Raw genomic sequence first — 27,925 nt, 5'->3', positions numbered from 1 at the left:
CTCTGTTCGCGTCTTCCCCACTCTCCGCTCTCACCCCCACTCTTCTTTCCTTAGAGAGAGAGAGCAATCCTTCGCCTGCTTTCTCTCTTTTTATACCTGTGATTCACTGCCAAGTTGAGAACACGCTCGGTCTATTCTTACTATGTCTATGACGCTACTGCCTGCTCCAGTACTCACATTTATATTAGAGATATCTTTTAAAGGGCTTCGTGATTGGGGAACGAATGTCACAGGATGGGAGATGGTTGCTGGAGCACTGTACATGCGACAACCTCCTGCACATCGCGATTATCAACAACGCGGGGCATTGTGCCTCAACATGGCGGCCGACCAATCAGAAAGAGGGTGCCCATTCGCGCCTCTCTAATATTTAGGACTCTATGCTAAACGCATCGGAAACACTTTTTATCCCTCTTTTTATTTGAAAGAAGAAAAAAGATAGGAAGTGTTTTGAAGCGTTTGTACATGTCATTAGTCATTATCCAAATTTCATTTTTCTTTTATTTTCACTTTTCCATTCACAACTTGTCGTCTTACATGAAAATATAAATAAAGCTATGTACCATTGTGAACAGTATTATTTAAATTATTTTATAAATAAGAACTTTATCTGTGATTTGTTATACAAAGAGAGTCTATTATTTGGAAATACGTCTAAATGCCTGACGCACCATTGAGTTATACTACTGCATCACTTTTCGAACCTAGGGAGCGCACGCTCATAGCGGCGATTATTGAAATTAATTGAGAGATTAATCGTAGCAGATGCGTTTTCCTGCAGATAACGCTGTGAATTTGGAAATTTACGGATTTGGCCACCGCATTGTTTCTTGCTATGCGGTCGGTGTTGTGTATCCTGTTACGTAGGAGTTATAATACTTCTTTTTTTTCGCAAATCGAGATAATGGCTGCGATGAACGAACGTAGAGATTCTTTCTTTCAATGTGATAACAAAATTATACACCGCGCGAATTTCTAGAGTGACGAAGAGAGGTTCCTCGAATTTCGAGAAATCATCGTCAGTGTCGTGCGTTGCGAATCAAAATGACTGAAGAGACACAGCAATCCGAGAATGCTGTGCAAAACGGCAGCTCTGCGCAGAACGATACGCAAACGAATTCGTCGGATGTTAGCAAGACCAAAGACAACAAAAAGGAAAAATGTCGCCCCATGACAAAGGTTCGTCCCAGATATTCGCTGTTGACATGATTTTTGAAAATATAAATTTTTTTCTGAATTTTATTAAATTATATACTAAAAATATCTCTGCGGGTTCCTTATGTCGTTTTGATAAAATGATAAATGCAGTGTAGGTTATGTTGAGTACGGCAAGAACGTATGTACAGCCGGTCGAGAGTCATTAAGGGGGGAGCCTGCTTTAGAACGTTGAAAATAAGGTATAATTTTACGAATGTTTTTGGAGAAACTATGCAGCGGATCATTATAAAACTTTGATGCATTTATTAGTACATGTTTAAAGATAAAAAACATTATTTTTTGATTTGAATATATCGCCTGTAGAGGTCGTCCTGGAGGCATCTTAGTGCAGCCGGCATTGCAAATTGGTGAGCATTCTCCTGCCTCCAAATTTCATCCAAACTGAAAAATTGAAATATTTTCTCGTTATTTATGAATTCCCATCGTCGATGAACCTTTAATATTCATAAAAACATTAAGTTAAACAATTACTTTTGCATGAAAAAGTTCAAAAACTTTGCCTAAAAATCGTACTTTTGTGTTCCAAGCTCCACCATTTTGGCACTTTTCAACTTTTTTCTTCTCTATTTGGTTCATCGACGATGGGAATTCATAAATAACGAGAACATATTTCAATTTTTCAGTTCAGACGAGATTTGGAGGCAGGAGAATGCTCACCAATTTGCAATGCCGGCGACGCGGCTGCACTAAGACTTCTCCAGGACGACCTCTACAAGCGATATATTCAAATAAAAAAATAATTTTTTTATCTTTAAACATGTACTAATAAATGCATCAAAGTTTTACAATGATCCGCTGTATAGTTTCTCCAAAAACAATTCGTAAAATATACCTTATTTTCAGCGTTCTAAAGCAGGCTCCCCCCCCCTTAACGAATAAAATTTTGCAAGTATATAAAGCTTTAAAATGAATAAATAGAGTTATGTTTTATAAGTGTTGGATTGTTATTTAAAGTCTAATCTCAGAGAGATACCTTTTATTGTTACTAAGCTATTATAATGGATAAGAAAATTAAGATCATAAATATTGTGATAAACACTAGAAAATTAACACTATTCTTGTACATCTTCAAAGTTTCATTCAAACTGATAGTTTTATTTTGATAAGATGTTCTTACAAAAAGTGAATAATGTACTCTGTATTTGTTAGGTGGTGATCAGGAGGCTGCCTCCAACAATGACTCAGGATCAATTTTTGGAGCAAGTCTCTCCATTACCGGAACACGATTACCTACATTTCGTGAAAGCTGACATATCCCTTGGCCAGTTTGCATTTTCACGAGCCTACATTAATTTCTTAGAGCAGCAGGATATTTTTATGTTTCGGGAGAAATTCGACAGTTATGTCTTCGTAGATTCCAAAGGTGTAGAATATACTGCGGTGGTGGAGTTTGCGCCTTTTCAGAGATTACCGAAGAAGAGGGTGGGCAAGAAAAAGGATCTGAAATGTGGCACTATCGAAAGTGATCCGTATTATATAAACTTCTTAGAGAGCTTAAAGAATCAAGAGATCGATTCGAGCACAGCTCAATCGAAAACGGAATATTCTTATCAACCGCCAGACAGTAAGCAGTTATCCCTTTGCGCGTACTTTTTTACAAGTAAAAAGACACGGATGTTTTAATGATGCGATGATTGTGTCACAGATACAGCGAAAAAGATTATGACAACCCCATTGCTTGAGTATCTAAAGCTACGCAAGCAGGAGAAACAGCGGCTTAGGGATGAAAAGCGCGAGGAGAGGCGGAGGAGAGACATAGAACGACGGAGAACCAAAGATGATCCTGTTATTTCTAAGGTAAGGCGGTCGACGCTGGATCGAATGGCAACAAATACAGTATAGAATAATATATGGGACAATCACACACCACGCACACGTATCTACATATTTTCCTCGCAATTACATGTTAAACTTGACGAAGACATGTGGTTTTCCACCACATATTTCATTCTTTACTGCATTTGCTGATACCGAACATTTTCGTCTACAGTGCACGCACAATGCGGAAGACGATCAGTCGTTCAACTTTCCCATATCTCATACGACAAATGTCAAATGTGAGAATTTTCAATGCTTTCTCGAAAATACAAGTGCGTACAAATACGGTGAGGAGCTTCTCCTCAATAGATTTGTGTACGAGCGAGCGAATGAGAAATTGTATAAATCCCGTCAGAGATTTTACGAACGTGTTAAAAAGACAGAACCAATCAGAAGCATGATCGATGTCAAGAGAGAATATTTAAATGGCAGTAAACGAGTTAATTGCAAAACCTATTTCTGTTTTCACAAAGGCGATCATGTAAGGAAAACTTCTTCATTATTACGGAGAATTTATTAGAATTTCTGAGAAAATAAAATCGATCTTTCTTCATTTACACCAGTAATCGCGGGTTTCACCTGAAAAACGTGTGAAAAAGTTGTGGTACGACACTTGCGGCGAAAGAATCGTGCCTTATCCCAAAATGACACTTGAGAGAATAGGATCAGGATTAAACAGTTCGTGAATTCATGCTGTGCCGTGAGACGCGCGAGAAAACGTCCGACGTTGATTTTGATCCTTAGCAGTCCTCGGGGAGAGAAGCACTTATCAGATACAATTTATCGCAATTTTATATCTACGATTTTATAATCGTATCATTTACATCATTTATAATCGTTTTATAATCGTTTTAATCTCTAGTCTGTACCAAATTTTTTTAAAAGAATGTTTTTAAGAAAAAACGATTAATTATATAGTTGTATTCTACATATCATTATTGTGCAATAAATTCGACAAGCACCATCAAGAAGTGTGACACACTGGAAACGATAAAAACTTGCAGATTTTTCTAATATGGTAACGTGACTTTTCTAACAAGTCCTCTCGGCATTGGAGACAAACATATTTTATATTTGTCTATGTGTGCTATCTGTATATGTCTCTCTGTACATATATGTATTTATGTTGTATTTTTAAGAAGCGATCATGAGTTTGACAAGGGAGTCAACTGTCGTTGCCAAACCGATCACACAATAGCATCCTACTGTAAATAAATTCGCGAGAACGGTCTGGTTCCGGTACTTCCTGATTTCTATAATATTACATCATCTGTCGTTATTGTCTATCTTGAATCCGACACTAATGATAAAATAATTCTTTATTTTTTTTATAGGTTCTAAAGAATCCAGACTTGGATAAAGAATTAAGTAAAGATGACAAGGAGAATAAGGAGGAGAGAGATAAATTCTCACTAAAAGACTTAAAGAACAGGAACAAAAGAGACGATAAAGTGAAAGAGAAATCATCGCGTGACCGGGAAATTAAGCCCATCGCCAAGGGATACAGAGAGCGCGTTGATGACAGAAACAAAGACCGGGAAATCAAGCAACGACGGTACGATGAGAAGAAGCTTTACGGAAGACGTGACGAAAGAGAGAACGTGAGAGAGGAAAGGAGGCTCGACCTTAAGGATGACAGAAGATACGAGACGAAGGAGGAATTCAGGGAACCCAGGGAGAAAAAGATGGAGGAGAAACGCGGGAAGAGCTACGAAAAGATGAGACAAGAGAAGAAAAAGTTAGCAGAAACGAAGAAGCTAATCGCCGACGCCAACGAAGAGGGCGCGAGCCCGAAGAAAGTAAAGGAGGTGCAAGAGGCCAGCGTTCAGGAGAAGGAAGGCGAGAGTAGCAAAGAACCTATATACAACGGAGACGAATTGAAGCATGCCAGAGACAACGAATGTGCGCAACATAATACTGCCGAGGATAGAGTTACAGCGAATGCGACCCAAGATTGCCGAGATAGTACCAAAGAAGGAAATGGTTCGGCTAATGCAGGTAAGATGCGTCTTGTTCTACCGTTAAAAATTAACAATTACTTCTTACGCGATCTTGAAATGCACTCGTACTTCGTGAAATGAGTAGTAGCTATCTGGTTAAGAATGTAAGAAAATTTATTCCGATTCCATTAAACGCATAAAGAAATATATAATATTTTTCCCATGACGTATAACGCGCATAATTGATGCAGATGCGAGCGACAAGGAAGCATCCGAAGAGAAAGAGTCGAAAGTTGTAAAGAGGCGTAGCTCGTTGGAGAGTGGCGGTGAAGGCGGTGCGGGTGACGCCAGCTGTTTACGGCGTCACAAGTCTTTAGACGGTGGAGGCCAGAGTAACTTAAAGAACGAGAACGAAGAGAAAGAAAAAGACAAGAAGGACCCGCGATTGGAACGTAGAATACGAAATAAGGTAACTATTAGGGCTCTGATTTTATTTTCTTTATCGAATATACGTGTAAACGTTAAACGTTTATCCGTTTACACTTATTTCCAGAAAAACGTTTACTTGTGGGTAAATATTTAAACGTTTATTATACGATTATTATACGTTTATTATACGAATTAAGGATCGAAGCTTCGAAGATGTGAAGTAGTCTTCGAAGGTCAATAACTTGAAATTATGCGGTAATCGACTACATGCAACCAATTTCAGCTTGTGTTATCCTCATGGTGTAACGTCGTCGTCGTCGACGTGGTACAACGTCGTCACCGTCGTCGTCGTCGACGTGGTGCAACGTCGTCACCGTCGTCGTCGTCGACGTGGTGCAACGTCGTCGTCGTCGTCGTCGTCGACGTCGACGTGGTGTAACGTTATCGCCGTCGTCGTCGTCGACGTGGTATACTGTCGTCACCGTCGTCGTCGTCGACGTCGACGTGGTGCAACGTCGTCACCGTCGTCGTCGTCGACGTGGTGTACTGTCGTCGTCGTCGACGTGGTGTACTGTCGTCGTCGTCGACTTGGTGTAACGTCAATGACAAGCCAATGACGAGCCAATGAAATTAAAAATAAGAGGTGGAGAAAAATGTTTACTTGTAGAAAAATGTTTATACGTAAGGCGCGATTATAAACAGATAAACGTTTAATATACGTGTAAACGTTTTCCGTTTATACGTATAATACCTTAAAACACGTATATTCGGGAAAACGTTTCTAATGAACGGATATGCTAATTATACGTGTAAACGTGTTTCCGTTTAAGCGTATAATAGCGAGCCCTAGTAACTATTCGTTCGACGCGCGTTATTGCGTCGCGTACTCGATCATCTTTCCAACGATTGTGAACGTGCGGATATTCTATCGAGTCCAAACTTAATCACGAATCGTCCGTTGCAGGATCGTCCAGCAATGGAGATCTACAGACCTGGGATGGGCAAGTTCAGCAAGCAGCGGCTGGAACGCGAAAAGTCCAACAACGACGAACGAGCGTCCCTTTCGCAAAGTCCCACGCCAAATCCCGGCGCGTCCGCACCCGCGGGTGGCAAATCCGGAAAGACCGGCTCAACGGAGGTGCGCTCGATGACGTTCAAGCGCAGCCTCACTCGCGACGTAGTGTAACGGAGTTTTTTACGCGCTTTTATCCCGCTCGGATATTTACTTCATCAGTGATAGACTCGCGCGAACGACGTAATACGTTTAGTAGCTACGTATAATTTTTCCTATTGTACTGTATGAAACATTCGCTGTACGGCATCGCGTATTGAAATAATCCTGTACGCGTGTACGAACGTTCCACCTGCGATCTCGTTACACCATTTTGTTAATGTTATTTCTTTCTCTCACCTCGTCTTTTCGTGGAAGTGTAATCCCCGCGTTTTATTTTGAATAAAACTCCATTACTATATTATTACTATTACCGACAGGCTGAAGAGTGCAATACCCTTTGTTACACAACGACACACCGGACAGATTTTAATATTGTTCTTAAGAACAATATTAAAATCTGATTAGTATTAATACTGCTCTTAAGGGGATCCTGGAGTCGTCTGTATTACCGGCGGAATTGGTCGATCTTACTGTACTAATTACTCTTTAATGATTGTATAGAATGAAAAATCCTTCTCCACGATTAAAGTATACAAAGAAATATATCGAGCGAAACTCGACTTTATGTTAAGAACGACAAAAAAATTTACAGTTTTATTATCGGCTTATTGTGACGTCACCTCGTACATTAATGTTCTTAATATAAATGTTTTGCAGTTTGTGTGGCCAAAATTCGATAATCGCAAGGACGGAACAAAATGAAAGAATATGGGGAAGCTTTTAGAAATGAGTTTAGAAGCCTAGTGTAAAAGTAATTAGTGCAGAAAGATTCGTGATCATTTCGTGCCTACATATGCCTGTGAAATCGTGGCTGAATCAAAAATTGTGATTTTTTTTCCGTTTGGAAAGTTAAGTCCTGCCTTTTACATTACATTATTGCGTGTACTTTCATCGTGGAAAAGGATTTTTCATTCTGTGAATTCAATAAAAAGAAAATGCAGGAAAATCACCGATTCCGCCGGTAATTCAGACGCCGCGACGGAGTTCACTGGCCACTCCAGGATCCCCTTAACGTTGCGATCAGAAGGAGGTTGCGTTACAAAATGGACGATTACAAGTAACTTCTTAAGATCAATTTAATTCGTATCAAAACGTATTACAAATATATGCTTATCGAACTTTGTTTAATATACAGGGTGGCCCATTTTAATTTATACAGTCGATTTTTTAAAAAACTAAAAGAGATACGAAAAAATGTTTCAGACAGACATGTCACGATTTCGAGGGGGACATAAGATGGATGATACCATTGGTTTGACCTTGAATAGTTGTTTGAAGGTCACGCGAAGATCACCTTCAATTTCTTAAATTGAAACCCCAACTTTTTATTGCAGATTCTTATACTCCATCGAAAAGTAAGTAACTTTTGTCTGAAACATTTTTCCGAAAAATGTCATCTTACGTCCTTAAAATGATCTTCAAGATGAGTTTTGAGGACATTTTAAGGACGAGATGACATTTTTCGGAAAAATGTTTCAGACAAAAGTTACTTACTTTTCAATGGAGAATAAGAATCTGCAATAAAAAGTTGGGGTTTCAATTTAAGAAATTGAAGGTGATCTTCGCGTGACCTTCAAACGACTATTCAAGGTCAAACCAATGGTATCATCTTATGTCCCCCTCGAAATCGTGACATGTCTGTCTGAAACATTTTTTCGTATCTCTTTTAGTTTTTTAAAAAATCGACTGTATAAATTAAAATGGGCCACCCTGTGTGTGTGTGTGTGTGTGTGTATATATATATATATACACACACCTTTTATATAAAAAGAAAAGTTTATTTATGTGTTTTGGATGATCGAGTTGAATTTCTGGTTGGAGTCTCACGCATCGACGATTTATCAGTCTTATTTCGTTTCATGGACGGTCCACCGCTGCTGTCGTGATGACTACTGCTCGTCTTCGCGTTTTTCTTTTCTGTGCGTGATCTTCTCTTGCCTAAGAAAGAACGAATGTATGTTGCTCAAATAATGTTGTCGCTTATAACGGCCAGTGTATGTTTGCAACATGGTTTTACAAATTTGATTTTAACAAACAGATTATTTGTAAGAGAATTACGTACATGAGCAGATTATAAATTAAATAATACTGTTTCAACTGTAATGATGTTGTTCTGAGAAAGTTTAATTTATTTTAAAACTTTTTGTCTTGCCAATCACTCGATTACATTTTTTCATATATTCAACATTAAATACCATTTTTTGCAGGCATTGCAGCAGAGGCACTGCAATCATCATCATCATCATCATCATCATCGTCATCGTTATCATCCTTTGTAATTGACTTTGCACGGGAGACTCTTCTACCAGCTTTTCCTTTATTATTTTCCACTAAGAAACATATATATAGGTATACAGGGTGGCCCATTTTAATTTATACAGTCGATTTTTTAAAAAACTAAAAGAGATACGAAAAAATGTTTCAGACAGACATGTCACGATTTCGAGGGGGACATAAGATGGATGATACCATTGGTTTGACCTTGAATAGTCGTTTGAAGGTCACGCGAAGATCACCTTCAATTTCTTAAATTGAAACCCCAACTTTTTATTGCAAATTCTTATTCTCCATCGAAAAGTAACTTTTGTCTGAAACATTTTTCCGAAAAATGTCATCTCATGTCCTTAAAATGATCTTCAAGATGAGTTTTGAGGACATTTTAAGGACATAAGATGACATTTTTCGGAAAAATGTTTCAGACAAAAGTTACTTACTTTTCGATGGAGAATAAGAATCTGCAATAAAAAGTTGGGGTTTCAATTTAAGAAATTGAAGGTGATCTTCGCGTGACCTTCAAACGACTATTCAAGGTCAAACCAATGGTATTATCTTATGTCCCCCTCGAAATCGTGACATGTCTGTCTGAAACATTTTTTCGTATCTCTTTTAGTTTTTTAAAAAATCGACTGTATAAATTTAAATGGGCCACCCTGTATAATGTTTAATATATTTTCCATCTTGTATAAAGTAAAAGAAATCAACAAATTAATATGCTATTTACAATTTGCATCGGGTGCATCATCCGCGTCTTCCTCATCGTTAGAACTGCTCTCGTCCTCGTCGCTCGTGTTCTTACGCCTGCTTCGACGAACGTTTCTCCTGATCCTTGGCGCGGTGGACGGTGGCGGCATGAGACGGCTGTCCGGCACGTCCGTCTTTGATTCACTCTCCAGAAGTTCCTGCACCTTCTCTTCTAGTTCTAGGCAAGCGGCCTTCGCGTCCGCCTTCTTCTTCGTTTGCTCGATGATACTTTGCAAGGCCGCGAATACCGGCTTGTAATGTATCTTGTCCTTCAACAGCGGCAAACTCTCGATGAGACGTCGTATGCTCTTCCCGCTGAACTGCAAAAGCGAGAGGCAGTAGGAGAGATCGCGCCATTGCCTTTCCGTCACGGCCAATTTAAATCTAGCGCAGATCTTCTCGATTATGGTGTCGATTTGCCTCTCCTTCTGCATCAGGCCGAGTATGTACCTGATGGTCTCCTGGAACTGCTTCTCCTCGAGGTTCAATTCAGGATCCGCTAAACGCGACAATATGTCGGGCACTACGTTGTACAGAGCATTGCCCTTCTGAGCGAGCTGATTGAAAAACTCTTTCGTGTCCTGCCGTATCTTCTCGTCCTCGTCGATGATGCAAAGCGCCAATTCCAAGACCTGCCCCTTCACGCGTATCATCTCCCTCATTATCAGGTTTGACAGCATGCGAACGCACGTTCTACGCACGTTCACGTCCTCGTCTCGGAGCCTGCCGTAGATGTGCTTCGACCATGGCTCGACCTGATTGGGGAACCTAGTGGTGAGATCGCTCAATCCGATCAGCGTGTTCGATCTGACGCCGGGATGCGGCGACCGTTCCAGTATGGTGACCAGGAGCTGGAGGGACTGTTCGCAGAACTCCGAGCTCACCGTCATCATCTTGCTGAGCGCGAGGGATCCCGCGGCCTGCAGATTCTCGCTGTTGTACTTGTCAGGGTGCATGCACACGTCCAACACCAGCGGGACGAACTTCGCCAGCAAGCCGCTCCCGGTGACGATCTCGTTCTCGAGCGTGCTGCTTATGAACTCCGCCTCGGCATCGTCCACCGCACCCTCTAGAGCCTCCTCTCCGTTATCTTCGCTGCACATGCTCGTCGTATTTGCCACGCTTGCCGAGTGATTTTTGTTCCGAAGGGCTGGTCGCGCGCCTAACGGGGTCGAGGCGTTCGCCGGTTGAGTTTTATCCAACGAAAACGTGTTGCCTTTCCTCTTTTGCTTCTTGCTCTTACCCTGCATCTCTCGCACCGCGTTCCTGCGTTTCAACTCCTTGTAGACCGATATGTCCAAGTGAACCATCTGTCTGATCGCGATGTGTCCGATTATGTAGAGCAGTTTGGAGAGCACGGTGCACGGCACGCTCACTGCTTGGCCGTTCCCTGCATTCCTGAACTGGCCTTTCTCGGTGATGTCCAATAACAGCTGCTTTGCTAATTTATCCGGCTGATTCGCCAAGTGATACACGGCATTAAGCGCGTCCGTAGCAAAAGAGATGTAAGCGTTCTCATCGGCCTCGATGAAGTTCTCCGTTAATAACGACAAGATTTCACGGAATATATCGTGGTCGTTCGGGTACTTGAGCGGCGATTTTTCAACATCCTTATCTTGTTTGATCTTTAACAGCATCCTGCAGGCGTCTCGCGCTAGAAGAAGATCCTCCCTCGCGCGCGGACCAAGCCCTATCTTCACTAATACGTCCAAATTGCTGGTCACTATACTAGATTTCGCCTGGCACATCATTGTTATTATCATCAACGCGGCTCTGCTGTGTATTGCCGACGTGCCCGGAAACTTCATGGAAAACTTCTCCCACAGAATCTGTAGCAATTCACTGTTTAATTCACCGTTCTCGTACCACGTTGCGATCAGCTGAGCCAGTGCCGGACTCTGACCGGGCTGCAACTCCTTCAGCAAGTTGACGAGGTGATTCGCGCGAGCGACGGCTATTTGACGATCCGATCGTTTGTTGTTGTCGATGGAGAGATAGATCTCCTTGTACACCATGGCCACGTTGCTGCGCACGGACTGATCACGATGGAACACTTGGAACAACGCTTCGCGCACGGAGTTGTCCGCTCCAGTTACTTTAAATTGAGAAGCGGTCCCTAGAAACGTGCAGGATTCAACAGCGTCGCCGGCGCACGTGGAGAACAGCAGCTTCTCGGCCATCGGTATCGCCTTCTCCAACTCGCTCGCGAATTCGAGACAATTCTTCACGTAATTCACAACGCGTTTCTGCAGACCCGTCTCCTCCCTGATCTTGGTGTCCTTCTCCGATTTGTTTGCATCGGTCACATTTCTGTCGCCGCCTGTCGGTTTGTCCTCCGATTCCATGAAGATTTTCAACAGAAAGACGAACAGACATTCCTCCTTCGCTGCAGTGGAAAGACTTTCCATCTCGGGAGCGCCTTCCAATCTCGTACAGACTTCCCACAGATACGTCACTGCCCGAGTGACCTTCCTATTCAATAGTAATTGCCTCACATGTTCAAACGCACGATCAGGATCGACGTTCTCTTTGCACCTCATACTACTACTCAAATGCTCGTTTTCCTCATTCTCTAGAATCTTCTTTATCGCGATCTTTATATCCGGCAGCAACGCGGTCCAGAGCTCGAACCTTTGCGCGTGACCACGCTCACTGGAACTTACAAGTTGAGCCTGCAGCTCTTGCAATTTTGCCTTCTCCTTTTCCAACGACGCCGAGAGTTCGACGCAATTTAATTTGCCAGCGAAGGGATTGCTCTGCAGAAGAGTGCGTAGCAGCTGAAGAGCCTGCTTGCGCACGTTCGCGCTCTTATCTTCCAATCGCAACACAGTGCCGGCTAAGAGCCTTCCGTGCCTCGTCAGTGGAACAGCACCCTCGCAACATAAGGCTTGCCAAGTGTGAAGCACCTTCGACCTCACGTAAGCATTGCAATCTAGAATGTGCTCCTCCAAGGTATCCAGACACTCGTCGCGTTTCGCTTTCTGCTCCTCCGTAAGATCCTCGCCAGTCAACGCCTTCTGCACTACAGCGCCCAAAACCCCGATCACGCAATTCCTCATGGTGTAGAAATCGTTCGACAGGTAATCCATGATATCATCGAGAATGGGAATTATGAGATTAGGCTGCGAGATCGCAATGTTCTCGAGGAACGTGGACACGTTGCGACTGTCCCCTTCGCCAATCTCACTCTGCCCAATCTCGTTCATCACTTCTTTTATCAGACCATTGCAGCCGCTTTCGGTGGCCATGTGCACCACACCAACCGCTATGGGTGCTGCTAGCGAGTCGTACAATTTCACCAACTGCAACATTACAGACACGTGTTATGTGTGTTCGTAAAACGGAATGGCAAAATAGCAAAATAATCTTCTCGAGCAAACGTACCTGGATGATTCTCACGACGCAAGTTATTCCGTGATTATATCTTTTAATCAAGGTCGCCAAAATCTACTCGTGAATCAAAGAAATGGTAGTTCAATATAAAATACATGGTAAATTTTGCATGCACACGAGAGAACATGTTCGTACCTCAAATATAGTTTGCCTCATGTGCTTCTGTTTGGCATCCTTGCTCTGTTCCAATATTTTATAACACGTCTGGGCTAATATCCTGCAAGCGTACGAGTTACAAAACTGCGTTTCACAATTCGTAAGTTGCTCCGTCACTTACGTAACAAATGAATCTTCAACGATTGGAGGTTTCCAAATCTTATTCAACGGTATCTGTAGCCATCGATACAGAAGTTCCAAAGCTTTCTGCCTCAATTGCTCCCACTCTTCTTCAACATCCGTTTTTGTACTTTTCTTGCGCTGAAAATGGTCCATTTCCATTCGTATTACTTTTATGTATGCACGTAACATCGTACAAACAACTCATACCTTTCCAACAGTCTCATTTGCACTCCTCATGATATGTTCCTCCATGTGACAGACAAAGTGCGAGAACAGATAGGCCAGCATCTTGTTAATACACAAGTACGCTTCTCTGTCTTCTTCCGCGATGTCTTTGCCATGATCAAATATGTTTTCCAAGTCGTCCACGAGTATTTCTATAGCTGTGAGTTACATAGTCAAACAGCAGTTACTCACTTGAATCAATCATGCAATTACATCTATCGTAAAGCTGCCATGCACAACTAACAATTGGGGAGATTTTTCCATGAGAAATGTTACCTCTATGAATCCTATTGAAGGCACGCAGGCAGACCACAAGTTCCACTTTACTGCTATGAACAATAACAGAGAAAAATGTGTCGAAGTAGTCCAGAATGAAACGTGCTCCCTTTGTTTGCAGCGCTGATCGCGTAACTGCAACATAAATATCAAAAAATATCAAAACTGATGAACTCTATACAGCTGTCACCAATAATGCAACTCACTGCTACCGATATGTAAACGATATAAAAGATCGTGAAAATTAATGCTATGCTGGAACATTACCATCGAGGGCCTGTGATATTGTCCGTAGAGGTATAATCTCTTCGACGAAGTATTGCCCAGCGTGAGACGTCAGAAGCTCATCTTTCGTCAAAGGTATCACGAAGTTTTTCACCATTTTGTAGTAGTTTCCTTAATTAGCAATTACCATCAAATAGAACATCGTAACACTGCCAGAATATTTCGTAACAGCCTCGCAATTCAATCGTACGCGCTGCTAACCAACCGAACGCATATCGGTCACTTTATTTTCAAATTCACTGTCGCCAATATACAACATTAGTGACACTTGGGACAAATCAAGCATGGAGGTTAGTCGTTTATACCGTTTATAGTTTGTTCTTTACTGTGGTTCCAGTTGGCACTGCGAATGCTACCAGAGGGAAATGTAGAGACACGTCGGGAAATGTAGAGACGCTAGAAGTAAAGCCCGGTGTCCACGATGCTAGAAATCGGTCCGAGTTCTCGGTCCGAGAAATATGTAGCCAATCAACTTGCGGCTTTTCCGTAAAAGTGCAAGTTGATTGGCTACATATTTCTCGGACCGATTTCTAGCATCGTGGACACCGGGCTTAAGAGTCTGGACAATGTTGTCAAAGTTTTCATTGGCCGTAGATTGCTTTGAAGCAAAATGGCGGAACCAATCAACGCTATCACATCACTTCATACACCGTGAGCGCGTGGCAAGGTTTGGATTTGAGAAATAAATAACATACTACTAACAACATAAAATAATATGTTTGTTTAACAATAGAATGCCTTGCCATTGTTAAGCTATTAAACACAGGTGTTTTTAAACGCCCTTTTGCGCATTCTATTTTAATCCTAAATCTAAAGCGTTTTATTATTACATCTGAAATATTATGACAGGATTTAAGTACATTACAGTGCAGATGTGCCATTTTATCAATGAAAAATGTAATCAAGTCATAGTTAACATTTTTTAAATATGGAATGTATCGTCGAAAGATGACTTCCATCTGGTAAAAGTAATTAAATGTTGCATTGTTGACAAAAAATAATGTATTTGTCCTATAACACTTAAGCTGTACTAATTTGGAAAATTTTATAGCAGGATCATACGTTTTTGATCCTGCAGATTCTAAACAATTAATGCAAATAGCATTCGTCTTAGAAATTCTGGACAAAATATAACCGCCGACATTATACAGGGTGTTTCCTAAGTAAGTAGACAAACTTAAGGAGGATATTCCTTGGCTTATTTTAAGAAGAAAAGGTCATATAAACATATGTCCTAAACTGCTTTGTTTTCCGAAAAAAGTACATCACTGTTTTCGTTCACTTTTCGGATAGCGTGCTTTTGCGGACGAGTCAACAGCGGTGGGGATGGAGTGGGGATGGTCTCGCGGCGCCGCAAGTGAACACTCGCTTCAGACTGCGCCGCGCGGCCGCCGCGAGACCATCCCCACTTCATCCCCACCGCTGTTGACTCGTACTGCAAAAGCACGCTATCCGGCGTCACTGCTATCGCGTTATCTTTGACGCAAACTTTATTAGTTCCTATTAAGTTTAGTAATTTTATTAATTATGGTAAATTACACAAACGCCGAAATGGCAGATATGCATTTCGTATACGGTCTTGCTAATGGAAACGCTCGTCAAGCAAGACGTATTTACAATGACGGATACTTTTTTTTGGAAAACAAAGCAGTTTAGGACATATGTTTATATGACCTTTTCTTCTTAAAATAAGCCAAGGAATATCCTCCTTAAGTTTGTCTACTTACTTAGGAAACACCCTGTATAACGAGTTCATTTAACATTAACATTACATTTAATTCATGGTATAATAGTCACGTGGTATAATATCAATTTCATCAATCTCTGTGACTGCCGGTGAATAACTGAACGCATCCTACTCTCCACAGTCGGTAACTGTCGACGCCATTTTGCTTCCAAACCAAAGATTGTCCAGACTCTTACTTCTAGTGTCTCTATAAAGCCCGGTGTCCACGATGCTAGAAATCGGTCCGAGAAATATGTAGCCAATCAACTTGCACTTTTACGGAAAAGCCGCAAGTTGATTGGCTACATATTTCTCGGACCGATTTCTAGCATCGTGGACACCGGGCTTAAGAAATGTGCCCGTGGAGGCTGGTGGCCGCTCTCAGGTTTCTCTCTGATGCTACGAAACATAAGAATACCAACCTAAGCATTTGTATATCTCTGCTACTACATTTGAAGATCGGAAATCCTCTTTTGTTTTTTACAATATATACTAATGTAAACGGGGGAAGAACCAAGTTTGTTACGAAGAAAATTGTTTCGCTGTGTTATCTGGATTTTTTTAAACTTTAAAATACTATTTAGTATTGAATACGTAACACTCATTAGATGTGCCTTGTTTGAAAGTGATATTTTTACGAATTATTTAATAGATTAGTTGTCACGTGTGTCAGGTAAGAAATAAGAGATTTCGTTGTATAATATTGCTCAATACTCAACGTCCAGAGATACGCCTATTTTATGCGATCTATTGAAACATTATCGCAGTTTCTCGTCCCGTCCAATAATTTATGTAATTAACAATTATTTGAATAACATTTTTATTTTTCTGTACTGAAATAATTTAGGTCTGTCTCGTCTTTTGCTTTACGTCCAATTGTGTATACGTACCTTTCATCATGCAGGGGAAGGAAAAGTGGAACAGTAACTATGCGTAAGTGGGAAATCATAATTTATACTACTTGGCAATTGTTTGTTTTTCATTAAACTTTTACTATTTATATTTATTGAGTAAATGATGTTACGTCTTTCTATACTAAGTAAATTATATTGGCTTTTAGAAGTTGTACAGTATCTCAACAAATGCAACTGTTTAAGCTGCCAAGTATTCCTATTCCACAACATTTGCGTCTTGCAATGCAACAAATTTGGATGCCCGATGTTTTCCGTTTCTCAGGAAAATGTGACAATTATGTAAAATGTATCGAAAGTTTATTCCAACTAAAGAAGATTGAGAGCCAAAACTATTTGGCTATATTAAAGATATGTTTATATTTGGAACAATATGTATTAGATCTTGAAATAGCACGGCATAAGTTGACTGATCATAATATCCAGAAATCTAAAGACTTAAAAGAATGTTTTATTATTTCTTTGTCGTCTTTGAATGATAATAATTCAGTTATTATGCCAGATGATGAAGTAACTCTTTATGAAGCTGTTACAAAAAGAGCAGTTCTGGCTAAAGTTGTGGTAGTGGCAGGAAATGATGTGACAATAAAGTTGTGTAATCCTTAGTAAGTTAATTTTACGTGATATATCAGCTTACACGATCATTGATAGCAGCTTGGTGTTTCAATTTCTCACAATTAATTATTAATCTTACAATTTAGTGATGCAGCGATGTTGAAGCACATGAAATTTGATATAAATTTTCAAAGCCAGCACTGGCCAATGAGATGTTGCCATTATGCACTAATGGTAACAAGTCATCATAAATGGATCCCAGTTATGTATCCAGAATTGAAGCCAGGGTACACATACTTGGAATAGTAAGCTTTATCGCAAAATATTTCTTTTGGATCATCTTTAAATTTTACGAATATTTTAGCATTACAATTCCAAATATGTATGTATGTCTTGTTTAGTGATATTGATGACTGGATCAATCCTAATATATCGGAGAATAAGGAACAGAAACAAGCAGTGAGGAGCATTTTAAATAAGACGGCACACCCTGCGCCTTACATCATTTTTGGCCCACCAGGTACTGGGAAAACAGCAACGCTGGTGGAAAGTATATGTCAAGTAAATGTCCCACTTTCTATAAATTTAACACAATTTTTCGTGTTCCCTTTCCATCCTGTTCTAATTTCTTTTGTTAATAGATTCTAATACAGCAGCCAACGACATATATATTGGTGTGCACAGGATCCAATGCAGCAGCTGATGAAATCACCAAAAGACTGATAAAATATGTTCCCCAAAATATCATTTATCGAATGTATGCACCATCTAGAGCGTGGTAAGGAATATATCTTTTTTCTGTGCGTGTTGTTACTTTATTTAAATGCTTAAAATATAGGTTAGAGATGACTTGTATAAAAAGCTTATTGAAAATTGAATTGTGTTTATTACAAAATAGGTCAACTGTGGATAAAAAGATTCAACCATGTGCAAATTTTGTCAACAATTCTACTATCTTTCTAGCAAAAGATATATTATTATTGAAACGCATTGTCATCACAACTTTAGTAACATCCATAAGGTGATTAAATATGTGTGCGCGTGTGTATATTTAGATGTTTAGTTTTCGAAGACGCAGGATATATATTTCTGTTGCTTATTACAGGTTGATTGGCCTATCCTTCCGTGAAAATCACTTTTCTTATGTATTTATCGATGAGGCAAGTCAGGCGACTGAACCAGAGATGTTAATTCCTTTGACAATAACAAGTAATTTGAATGAAATTAATAGCGCTAAATTTCAAGCGCAGATTGTCATCGCAGGTGATCCTTATCAATTGGGACCTGTCGTTCATTGCAAAGAAATTAAACATCTGTACGGTAAGTTTTCCCAAAGCAACGCAAGTATCGTGCAATGTATATACACTGCCATTGTTTTAGCTATTTATTATCTTAATAGAATTTTATTTTTATCTCTTAGTAGGATATTTATATTATTATCTTGATAGGAATATCTATGCTGGAAAGACTGATGAAGGATTGTAGTCCATATAAGAAGCAAAGTGGAAAGTACAATCCAAATTATATAACGAAATTACTTAAGAATTATCGTACCCATGAAAGCATTTTCCACATATCAAACAAGGAATTTTATGAGAATGAATTAAAAAGTTGCGGTGGAGATGATACGCGAATGGCATTGGATTGGTCAGAATTACCCAATAAAAATTTTCCCATGATATTTCAAGAAGTTTTGGGCCATGAAGAGAGATGTTCAAACATGAGGTGGGCAGTTAATAATATAATATAATTCCGGTAATCGAAAATACTCGATTATATAGTTGTGTGTTTAGAACATGATCGCGAAGAAATTATATTCTTATAATAATGCCAACAATTATCTCATACGTCTGCAGTGTCTTCAATAAAGCCGAAGTGTTAGTGGTGGTAAAATATGTGAACATGCTTGTTGGCACGAAATTCGGAAAACGCACACTTACGCAGGAAGACATTGGGATCATAACGCCGTTTAAGCAGCAACAACTAGAAATTATCTATCAATTAGCAATGATAAGGAAAGAGAGGATAGCTGTGGGAACGGTTGAAACTTTTCAAGGACAGGAGCGACCCGTGATAATACTGTCAACGGTACGAAGTCAAATCTTCAATCATAATGGTGTGGAACACATCGGTTTCTTATCTAATGCAAAGGTATTCATTGGCTGTTATAAAGTTTGAGCATTAACGTCCAAAATTATTGTAATCCAACTGATGGATTTAAGTACGTTTATACATGCATCGTGTGCAAGTCGTCCAATCACGTTGTTTCCTCTTTCAATTTTCTAGAGATTCAATGTCGCCATGACACGTGCAAAAGCACTTATGATAATAATCGGCAATCCGCACGTTATCTCCACAAATAAATACTGGAGACTACTGTGGGAATATTGCAGAGAACATGGAAGTTATATTCCTTTTGCGAGATGTCCTCTGAAACCGCGTATCTTAGCACAATTAATAAGTAATGACGAGCTAAGGTTAAGCGATAACGCATCAAACGTGAAGAAATTATCCGTCACCGTGAATCTCGGAAAAACGAAGAATGAAAATAAAGTGACGAGAACGTTAGATAACGTATTGGTGCGTACAATGAAAGATTTAACATTATAATGGAGAAGTGACAACTGATAGAACTTAATAGATGAACACGCGTATATATATGCAATGTATGTTTAAATTAATTTTTTTATTGTCTTTTTTTATTGTTTTATCCGTTCCTCAATCGTTATCGTGAATGTTAACTATTCAATATTAAGACGTTGAAATAACATAACAATACCTCTTCGATAGTATTGATTTCAGATAAATTAAAGCCGTATTTTCATAAAGCATTTTGCCTGAAATCGATGTTGTCAAGTGCATCATATTGTGATATGTACGAAGTACATGCAAACAATTTCTGTGATTATAATGTAACCATACAATTTTTGACTGGGCATTTGTGATCGTTAGATATTCTAGAGAAATATTTTTCTCTAAAGCAAACATTTTTCTTATGTACACCACTAGAATGTTAAGAATATCTACCTCGGTATCTCAGATGCTTATAGTAAGTAGGATATTCCGATATTACGATTACGCATATTACGATTATTTATTCTAAAGTGCAACATCTCATGGTGAGCCAGAAGCGCGGAGCGCATCTCGGACGTTGAAGCGTGATCGAAACACGACTGTTAGAATTATTTTCTTGTAATATCATTAGTTGTATAGATATCAAGTGGAACAAGTTTTAAAGAATAATAGGGAAATTCATGCATATACGTGTAATAATACAGTTTTGTTTCTTTCTTTCGATGTCGATCAGTATAGCTGAGAAATTAAGTGAGTAATGATGCAAGATAAAAATATGTGTGGAATATGTTTTAGTTCGTCAACAATTATCTCTGATAACTCCAAATATATTTTATGCGTTTTCAATTTAAAGATCTCAGGTGTCTAACTCTAGGTGTTGGAAATAATATGTACGCCTAGAGTTAATTACTTATAATTACATATAAACAATATTTAACTGATAAGATATACGTATAATTACGCATCTGCTTAAGTGTTGAAATCTTCTTGTCATTAATATGTAATATTTACAGATAAATTTATATGAAAACAAAATATAAATTTATTCTACTTGCCTATGTATTTTTTATATATAAAATATGAGAGAAATAAATAAAGACGTGTGGATGATTCATGTCGTTTTTACTTTAAAGTTAAGAAATCTTTGGTTTATTAAACAACGTTTGTAATTTTAACGACGTTTTACCTTATTAATGATGTTACGCGATCAGCAGATGTGTACAAATTCACTTGTATATAGACATAATTTTGTAGAAAACTATTTATTTTTACGAAGCAAATGATCAAGAGACACACATTATTTCTCATTGTTCATCAACAAATATGCGTTACACGTTTTGATCTAGAAAAGCCTATTATTCGAGCAGCAGCTTCGCCTCGTTTCCGTTAACTTTCTTATTGATACCGTGTTGAACCGCGAACTCGTGTTTCACGCTGGCGAACAGGATGTCGGTGAGGAGGAAGATCTGCGCAATGGCGAAGGCCAGCGACACGCCGAAATAAAAATTGGCGTTCGCCGATCTGGAGTAGATCCACTGATGCCACACAGTCGGAGCGAAGACGGTACAAAACAGTACAAAACATCCTACGATAAATCCCTGTTGCATATCTACAAGAGAGCAAAGTGGCAATTAGAATAATTCGCGTCGTTGAGAAACACGGTTGGAGACGTTGGAAAAACTCCGACTCACGTTGGAACAAGTGCTTCCAGAGTGGCAGTAATGATATATAAAAGCCAACGTCCCCGATGCACGGGTAGGACTTGAATATCGCAGCTATCGCCAGGTAGGAGAACGCTAGCAGCATCGGGTCGCGTCGTAATCTAAGCGCTAGGGGGACTATGTACAGTAAGCTAACGTTTATCTGAAAAGACGCGATGAAAAGCCATCTGAAATGTTCGAACATCTCCGTGAAGAAGTACCAGTACAGCCCGATATTCGGACGTAGGTCGGGAACGGTGAGGATGAAACCGATGGTACTCCGCAGGAATGACCAGCCCCCTATGATGCAGTACGAGATGGCGAAGAGCATCGCTAAAATGCCCGTGAATACTATTAACATTGTAATAATACCGGTTCTTTTCTCCTTGGTCGCATTGGCGACGTAGATGGTCGCCGGTACCATGAGCGACACGGGATAAAGGCCTTGCAGCGTCAGCAACGCTATCGACGCGCAACTCCACAGCGTGGAACGTCTGGTCATCGAAACCAGTACGATCGAGCAGAGCAAGTTGGTGAAAACCGTGGTGGTGAGGCCCACGCAGTTGAGTATTGTGAAAGGATTGAACAGATACCCCGCGCAGACGTACAGGGCGGATGTGCTAGAAACACCATCACCGAGCGTGCCTTCGTTATGGATCTTTTCCCTTTTTCTCTTCGTTGTCTGCAAGTTCAAGCAAATATTACACGCACACTTTCCTCCCGGTGATGCTCGCTGCTAAGCGTTTCGATTAAACTTGCGCATTTTAAGCTGTCGGACTGACCAATTCAATCGCGTAGTGCTTTGCGGTAAGAGCGAGGCACACGGCGGTTGCCAAGTCAGTGACGACGAACAGCAGGAATAGCGCCCACCGAGGCAAATTCTTCTGTACGAAGTTGAAGAAGTATAAGCCGATGGGAGTTTCGTGAAACAGGTCTCCTTGATAAGGATCTATGCCGATTTCGTGCAGGTAGACGCCCTCGGTTACTGCAAATTGATTGGAATACGTTAAATAAATGCGGCGCGATAAAAAAGCAAGGCAAGGCAATAATAATAAATAAAAACAAAATAGATGAAATTCTGCTTTTCCTACGACTGGAATATAAAATAATTGCTGAAGCAACGCGAGCTAACCTCTCTTCCAGGAGTTCAAAGCGGTCGATACCTCGACGCGATTGCCAATGATTTTCTGATATTCGGAATTCATCAGCAGCAACCTGATGGTGCCGGCCAGCGTGAAATTTGATAACCACTTCCTCGACATGGTTTGCTTTTAGCCTTTCCTCCTGTACTACGATCGATTCATTTGACCACTTGCGGATATAACCTATCAGTGAAGTGACATCCGTCCCCGATGGAGCATATCTCTTCGCGGAACGTCGTTAACGATAAACTGATACTTTTGCGAGTGCTTCCGATGCAGTTTTGTCACTCACATTCACATGATAATTGCGTTTACTTTAATCATAAGTTGCGCGGGGATATCGAGCCGCAGACGAGAAGCCGTCAACATCATCCGACATCATCAGTTATCATCGCTCGTTTGGAATCTCTCTCTCTCTCTCTCTCGATAACGCATTCGGCATTTTTATAATAAAATCCGCACATTCACAAGGAAAATGTCAATCCGTTGCAAGCTCGGAACCTCAGTTTTGAATATTTCGAACTTGAAAAGTCTACTTTATGTCAATTGTCCCTTTATTATTTTTAATAAAAATGTGCGTCGCGAGCACCGAAATTCAGAAGCCATCGTAATTACGTCGAACCGCCGAGAGAATGTATCACTGACCCGATAATTGCAAAATTATCTGAAAAAACTGAAAAATGCTTTTCTTACATCGCAGTTTTATCTGTGATAATTCCAAGTTTACCCGATATTCAAAATGCAAAAAATGTGGAACGCTTCACGATTTTGCGTGTCATCCTTGCGCAGGGGCCATGCTAATCTTCTCTGTATCGTTCCAATTTTAGTATATGTACTGCCGAAGCAAGTACGGTAGCCTACTTTAAAGAACAGGTATATAAAGCAAACTCATGCGCAAAGTGTACTAGCGAGAAAGGAATAGATGTCAACTGATTTGCCACCTAGCGTCTGACCTCTACACTATGCCCGCGACAAGACTCATAACCTCAAAGACTGCTCGAAGACAGCTGATATACCGATTGCTGCGTGGTGTCTACAGTGAAAACTTGAAACCGTTAATTAATTTCGTTAATTCGGCGAAATATTAAATAATTTTTGTGGTAAGAAATATTACGACGCTTTACAACGACACCAGATTTTATAGAATTTTATTTTTTGTTCCATTACGTGTCTTTTAGATTAAAAATGTGTCAGTCAAGTCAAAAATATGTTTGTATTATTGAAAGAAAAATACATTATATATTTTTTACAGATTAATCAGAAGCTATGCGATTGACAGGTTGGAGGTACGGTGCATTTGTCGGTGGTTTCGCTGGACTCATAGCTTTATTCTGTTACCCCGTCATGATACAGCCTATGATAAATCCTGAACCATATAGTACATATCTTTTATCACGAAATAATTGAATATAGTTCATTACGTAATTTTCATATTTCTCAAATTAATATGTGACTGGTATCTTTCAGAGAGAATTAGGGAGCGAGCGTTTCCTTCGGATAAATCTGGGTAGATTAGAGCAATGAAATTTACGCATTCCTTGAAGCTCAACTTCTCAAACGACAACAGAGCTGCATCAATTGTACATTATACAAAATTTGCTTTTGTACATCCTGCTCGCTAGGATATAATATGCATCCTTACAAGGATGTATGGGACTATTACGTAGTCCTGTTACTGTACAAAATAAATGTTCATTAATATTTATTATAGCTGTACATGATTACAACTATTGAAAGCACACAAGTCGTAAGAGTCGAGTTTGTACGCAAGTGAAAACTGGAACATGAACTTCTCTCCACCACTTGTACGCTTTCCACTTGTAATCGGCGATTGAATTAACCGTACAATTATCGCACGTCGGAAATTTTGCTCACAGTCGACTAGAAATTTCTTTGCATGTACACAGTCTTAAGACTATACATATATACATAAACATACACGTAGGCCTTGTGTTAAAAATCATCGTCGTCACACACGTCAAGAAAAACATCGAATGCCTGCCGATTGCAGTTGCCCTCCGCGGTGAAAACGTATTTGTGAAACGTGCCGTCCATGCATACAGCTGAAACAAACGAGAAACGTGTGAGAGAAGCAGAAATTAGAACTAACAAGGGGAGGCCACAGGATGTACCTGGACTTTTTGGACGAAACTTGGTGAGTATTTAGAGAACAATATGTAGATAACGGTAAGAGGGGTCTCCACTTTCGGAACTTTTGGAACCCAAATAAATAAGATTACAATAGTCATTTTTTATCACATTCAATTTTTCCTTTCCCGAACAAAATTGAGCAAAAATTACTTCTGCGATCTTTTTTTCTAATCAAAATGGAACCAAAATTATATGTATATACAGGGTGTCCCGTAAAGACCGGATGAACTCTTAAAGGCAGATTCCTGGGATGATTTTAAGGCGAAAATCCTAATACTATAGTTATCAAACAGTAACTATGTAATTAGCAATATGTATTTAGTTTACAATTATTTAACAAACTAAGCAGCTATTATTGCTAATATCCAAATGAAACTCATTCAAGTAAAGTACTCTGTTAAGTATTCTGTTTGATAACTATAGTTTTGCCTGTGGAATATGAAATTGACAGCGGATTTCTGAAGGAAATGTCATCTGACAGCTTGCGCTTTATGTATCACATAAAAATACAAAAATATCCACTTCCAATATTTTAAAAAAACGGTAAAAGGTTACATTGCGCAATGCGCGTTTGCAGAAATATTGATAAAAGTAATCTTATCTTCGCATAAGTAATCTTTGTATCGATGTAAACAAGAAGGGCGACATTTACTTTTCGCCTTTAGCACTTTGCGTTGTGCCACGTCTGAGCGCGCCAACTTTAGGCGATCTGATTCGCTTACTATAAATGCTTATAATTCAAAAACTATTATAGCCTCGACATTTTAGTATTAGGATTCTCGCCTTAAAATCATCTCAGGAATCTACCCTTAAGAGTTCATCCGGTCTTTACGGGACACCCTGTATATACATATAATTTTGGTTGTTCCATTTTGATTAGAAAAGAAGATTGCAGAAGTAATTTTTGCTCAATTTTGTTCGGGAAAAGAAAAATTGAATGTGATAAAAAATGACTATTGTAATCTTATTTATTTGGGTTCCGAAAAGTTCCGAAAGTGGAGACCCCTCTTACCGTTATCTACATATTGTTCTCTAAATACTCACCAAGTTTCGTCCAAAAAGTCCAGGTACATCCTGTGGCCTCCCCTTGTAAGTGAAATGATGCAAACGCATTTTCTCAAATGCAAGTATAAACATAAATAAATGCACAATTAATACCTATCACGGAATTACGTGTACCAAACGCGCAGACGCACGCGCATTCCGGAGGTACCGTGAAAGTAGCCAGTGCCCATTGACTTTCGACGTAATTACCCAGGAAGCCCATGTTCGAGAAACTGAAATAAATACACAGTCACACGTGCGAACGAGAAGCCACTACTTATTTATTATATTACTCGGAGAGCAGTTTCTCACTTACGTGGATCGTCGATTTAAGCTAGTGTTCTTTAGAGCAAATATATGCACTGTCCCCTTATCGCTGGAGGCGCATAGAAACTCCGAGTCCCTGCTGAACGTTATGCTGGGAAGAAATTAACGTATTGCGATAATATAATAAAAAGCAAATTCATTATGTTTACGCTAACTGTATATGGCAACATGGATCTCATTCTACACTACCAATAGAGTGTAGCAGGATCGGCACCGCGTCTCAGTTCGACCAGTAAACTCCTGCGTATAGAGTCCCATACCCTGATCAGGGTTCCCTGGACAGACGCGGTCGCAATCATTGTCCCGTTGCCATTGACTGCCAGGCAAGCTAATGCACCCTGTCATCATCGAATATAGACGAATACGATAATGGACGAAGACAATGAAATAAAATGAAACGTTTGCTCGAATGATAATTAATTGCAAAATAAGTACCTGATGCGCTGAAAGAGTAACAGGAGCACTGGAACTTCCCGCTTCGGTAGCTCCGAGATCTACTAATTGTATGCTACCAAGCTTGTGGCCGGGGAAAGCTAACAATTGTTTCTGCGCTGTTGCAAACGTTGCTATTTCCATTAATCCGGCCGGGTTATCTTTTGTTTCCAACGTTAGCAACCTTCGGATAGGCGTGGGAAACGAAAATACATGGATCTCTCGCTGCAGAGCCACCACCATTCTATAAAACAAAATCTTGTTCTTGTGCACAAGCAAGTTTACGGTAGAAATACGAAATGCCAAGTAACTCACTTGTCCCTTCGTAATCTGACTGCCTTGATGGGGCTGGTAAAAGTGACCTCCATGACAAACTTCTTCGAGAGATCATCGTAGATCAGGACGGTGTTATCGGCGAACTTGGCACGATTCCCGCCACCCACCACGGCGATCACGTTCGTCCTCCAGAGCATCTCCGCTATGGAGATGCTTCCCATTAAATCGTTGTCGAAGTGCGCCTTCTCGACCAGCGGTTCGACATTGTAGATCCTCAGTCCAGTCTCCATGCAACACGTGAAACATCCTGTGGAGCGAAAATAATACCACGATGAAGACAAATGGACAGTTCGCAGTCTAAACTTTCGTAAAGCTTTCGAATTTTACCTTGATCCTGATTGAATCTTAAACTGTGTATGCCTTTCGCGGCCATCGTTACTTTTCTAGGTTATCAAGCAAGCACGTCGTAAGAAGCCTGTTAATATAACAAAGAATCGGGATTCTTTTTGGGGAAAATTGATTTTTAATCGGCAATCTGATTGTTAGAACCACGGTCTTATATACAGGTCTGGAACTTCAGAGGTGGAGATGGATCATTTTGTGTGTCACTTTTTATTTCTTTAGTAGCCACTAGAGGCGTTGCGATCGATGTTCGCAGGTGACGAGGACGTCAGAGGCCGGAGGAATATCTGTCCGTCTTTATTCCACTCGCAGTCTTCACGAAACGATATGATAAATTAATAACGCTTTAAACAATTTAAGACTATAAATGAATTAGTGAAATATGTATATGAAATAAAATTGAGTTTTTATTCTCAAAATTAAGTGTAAATAAAAACGAATCCTTCCGTGATGGAAAACAATGTAATAAAATTTGTTGAAATGTATTTGAAACTCTCTGTCAATCGACCTCGATTCATTAACATTTCATCATAAATTTTTATATTTTATTATAAATTTTCGTATTTTATTATAAATTTTATATCTAATGTTCCAAAAGTTTGAAAATTTATGATGAAATGATAATGA

The 27,925-nt window shown here is 39.8% G+C and overlaps 6 protein-coding genes and 1 non-coding gene across 10 annotated transcripts in view; 2 read left to right on the top strand and 5 right to left on the bottom strand.

Annotated features, from left to right (window-relative positions):
• LOC105286194 (transcriptional adapter 2B) overlaps positions 1-27,925 on the bottom strand; it is a 152,619-nt gene that overhangs the window by 78,208 nt on the left and 46,486 nt on the right. The window lies entirely within an intron of this gene.
• On the top strand, positions 716-6,889 carry LOC105285806 (regulator of nonsense transcripts 3A). Its single transcript, XM_011350292.3, has 6 exons — positions 716-1,179; positions 2,368-2,782; positions 2,864-3,015; positions 4,371-5,034; positions 5,228-5,445; positions 6,370-6,889. The coding sequence occupies exons 1-6, from the start codon at positions 1,045-1,047 to the stop codon at positions 6,589-6,591; spliced, it is 1,806 nt and encodes a 601-aa protein (XP_011348594.2). The 5' UTR covers positions 716-1,044; the 3' UTR covers positions 6,592-6,889.
• On the bottom strand, positions 8,284-14,346 carry LOC105285807 (condensin complex subunit 1). Its single transcript, XM_011350293.3, has 9 exons — positions 14,041-14,346; positions 13,774-13,908; positions 13,480-13,655; positions 13,271-13,410; positions 13,129-13,210; positions 12,985-13,047; positions 9,581-12,902; positions 8,775-8,909; positions 8,284-8,517 (listed from the first exon to the last, which is right to left on the bottom strand). Exons 1-9 carry the CDS (start codon positions 14,153-14,155, stop codon positions 8,357-8,359), a joined length of 4,329 nt encoding a protein of 1,442 aa, XP_011348595.2. The 5' UTR covers positions 14,156-14,346; the 3' UTR covers positions 8,284-8,356.
• Positions 16,284-20,876, top strand: LOC105285809 (putative helicase MOV-10). 2 transcript variants are annotated; one of them, XM_011350297.3, is made up of 11 exons: positions 16,284-16,457; positions 16,632-16,717; positions 16,845-17,300; positions 17,397-17,555; positions 17,652-17,811; positions 17,892-18,028; positions 18,149-18,271; positions 18,356-18,570; positions 18,699-18,975; positions 19,107-19,338; positions 19,537-20,876. In XM_011350297.3, exons 2-11 carry the CDS (start codon positions 16,683-16,685, stop codon positions 19,858-19,860), a joined length of 2,118 nt encoding a protein of 705 aa, XP_011348599.1. In that variant the 5' UTR covers positions 16,284-16,457; positions 16,632-16,682; the 3' UTR covers positions 19,861-20,876. The 2 variants fall into 2 exon arrangements, with proteins under 2 accessions (XP_011348599.1, XP_011348597.1); XM_011350295.3 differs by having other exon boundaries at positions 16,286-16,457; positions 19,107-19,401.
• On the bottom strand, positions 21,071-23,359 carry LOC105285808 (phosphatidylinositol glycan anchor biosynthesis class U protein). The gene is made up of 4 exons (XM_011350294.3): positions 22,657-23,359; positions 22,307-22,509; positions 21,516-22,206; positions 21,071-21,433 (listed from the first exon to the last, which is right to left on the bottom strand). Exons 1-4 carry the CDS (start codon positions 22,784-22,786, stop codon positions 21,180-21,182), a joined length of 1,278 nt encoding a protein of 425 aa, XP_011348596.1. The 5' UTR covers positions 22,787-23,359; the 3' UTR covers positions 21,071-21,179.
• Positions 23,411-23,517, bottom strand: LOC113562869. Its single transcript, XR_003407220.1, has one exon. It is a non-coding gene; the product is annotated as a U6 spliceosomal RNA (small nuclear RNA).
• On the bottom strand, positions 24,342-27,652 carry LOC105285810 (WD repeat domain phosphoinositide-interacting protein 4). Its single transcript, XM_011350298.3, has 7 exons — positions 27,284-27,652; positions 26,936-27,203; positions 26,624-26,864; positions 26,378-26,526; positions 26,178-26,279; positions 25,976-26,094; positions 24,342-24,729 (listed from the first exon to the last, which is right to left on the bottom strand). Exons 1-7 carry the CDS (start codon positions 27,327-27,329, stop codon positions 24,620-24,622), a joined length of 1,035 nt encoding a protein of 344 aa, XP_011348600.1. The 5' UTR covers positions 27,330-27,652; the 3' UTR covers positions 24,342-24,619.

This window comes from Ooceraea biroi, chromosome 10 (assembly GCF_003672135.1).
Source record: "Ooceraea biroi isolate clonal line C1 chromosome 10, Obir_v5.4, whole genome shotgun sequence".
Taxonomy (NCBI): domain Eukaryota; kingdom Metazoa; phylum Arthropoda; class Insecta; order Hymenoptera; family Formicidae; genus Ooceraea; species Ooceraea biroi.
The sequence above is the reverse complement of the archived record's forward strand: the minus strand, read 5'-3'. Positions and strand labels throughout refer to the sequence as shown.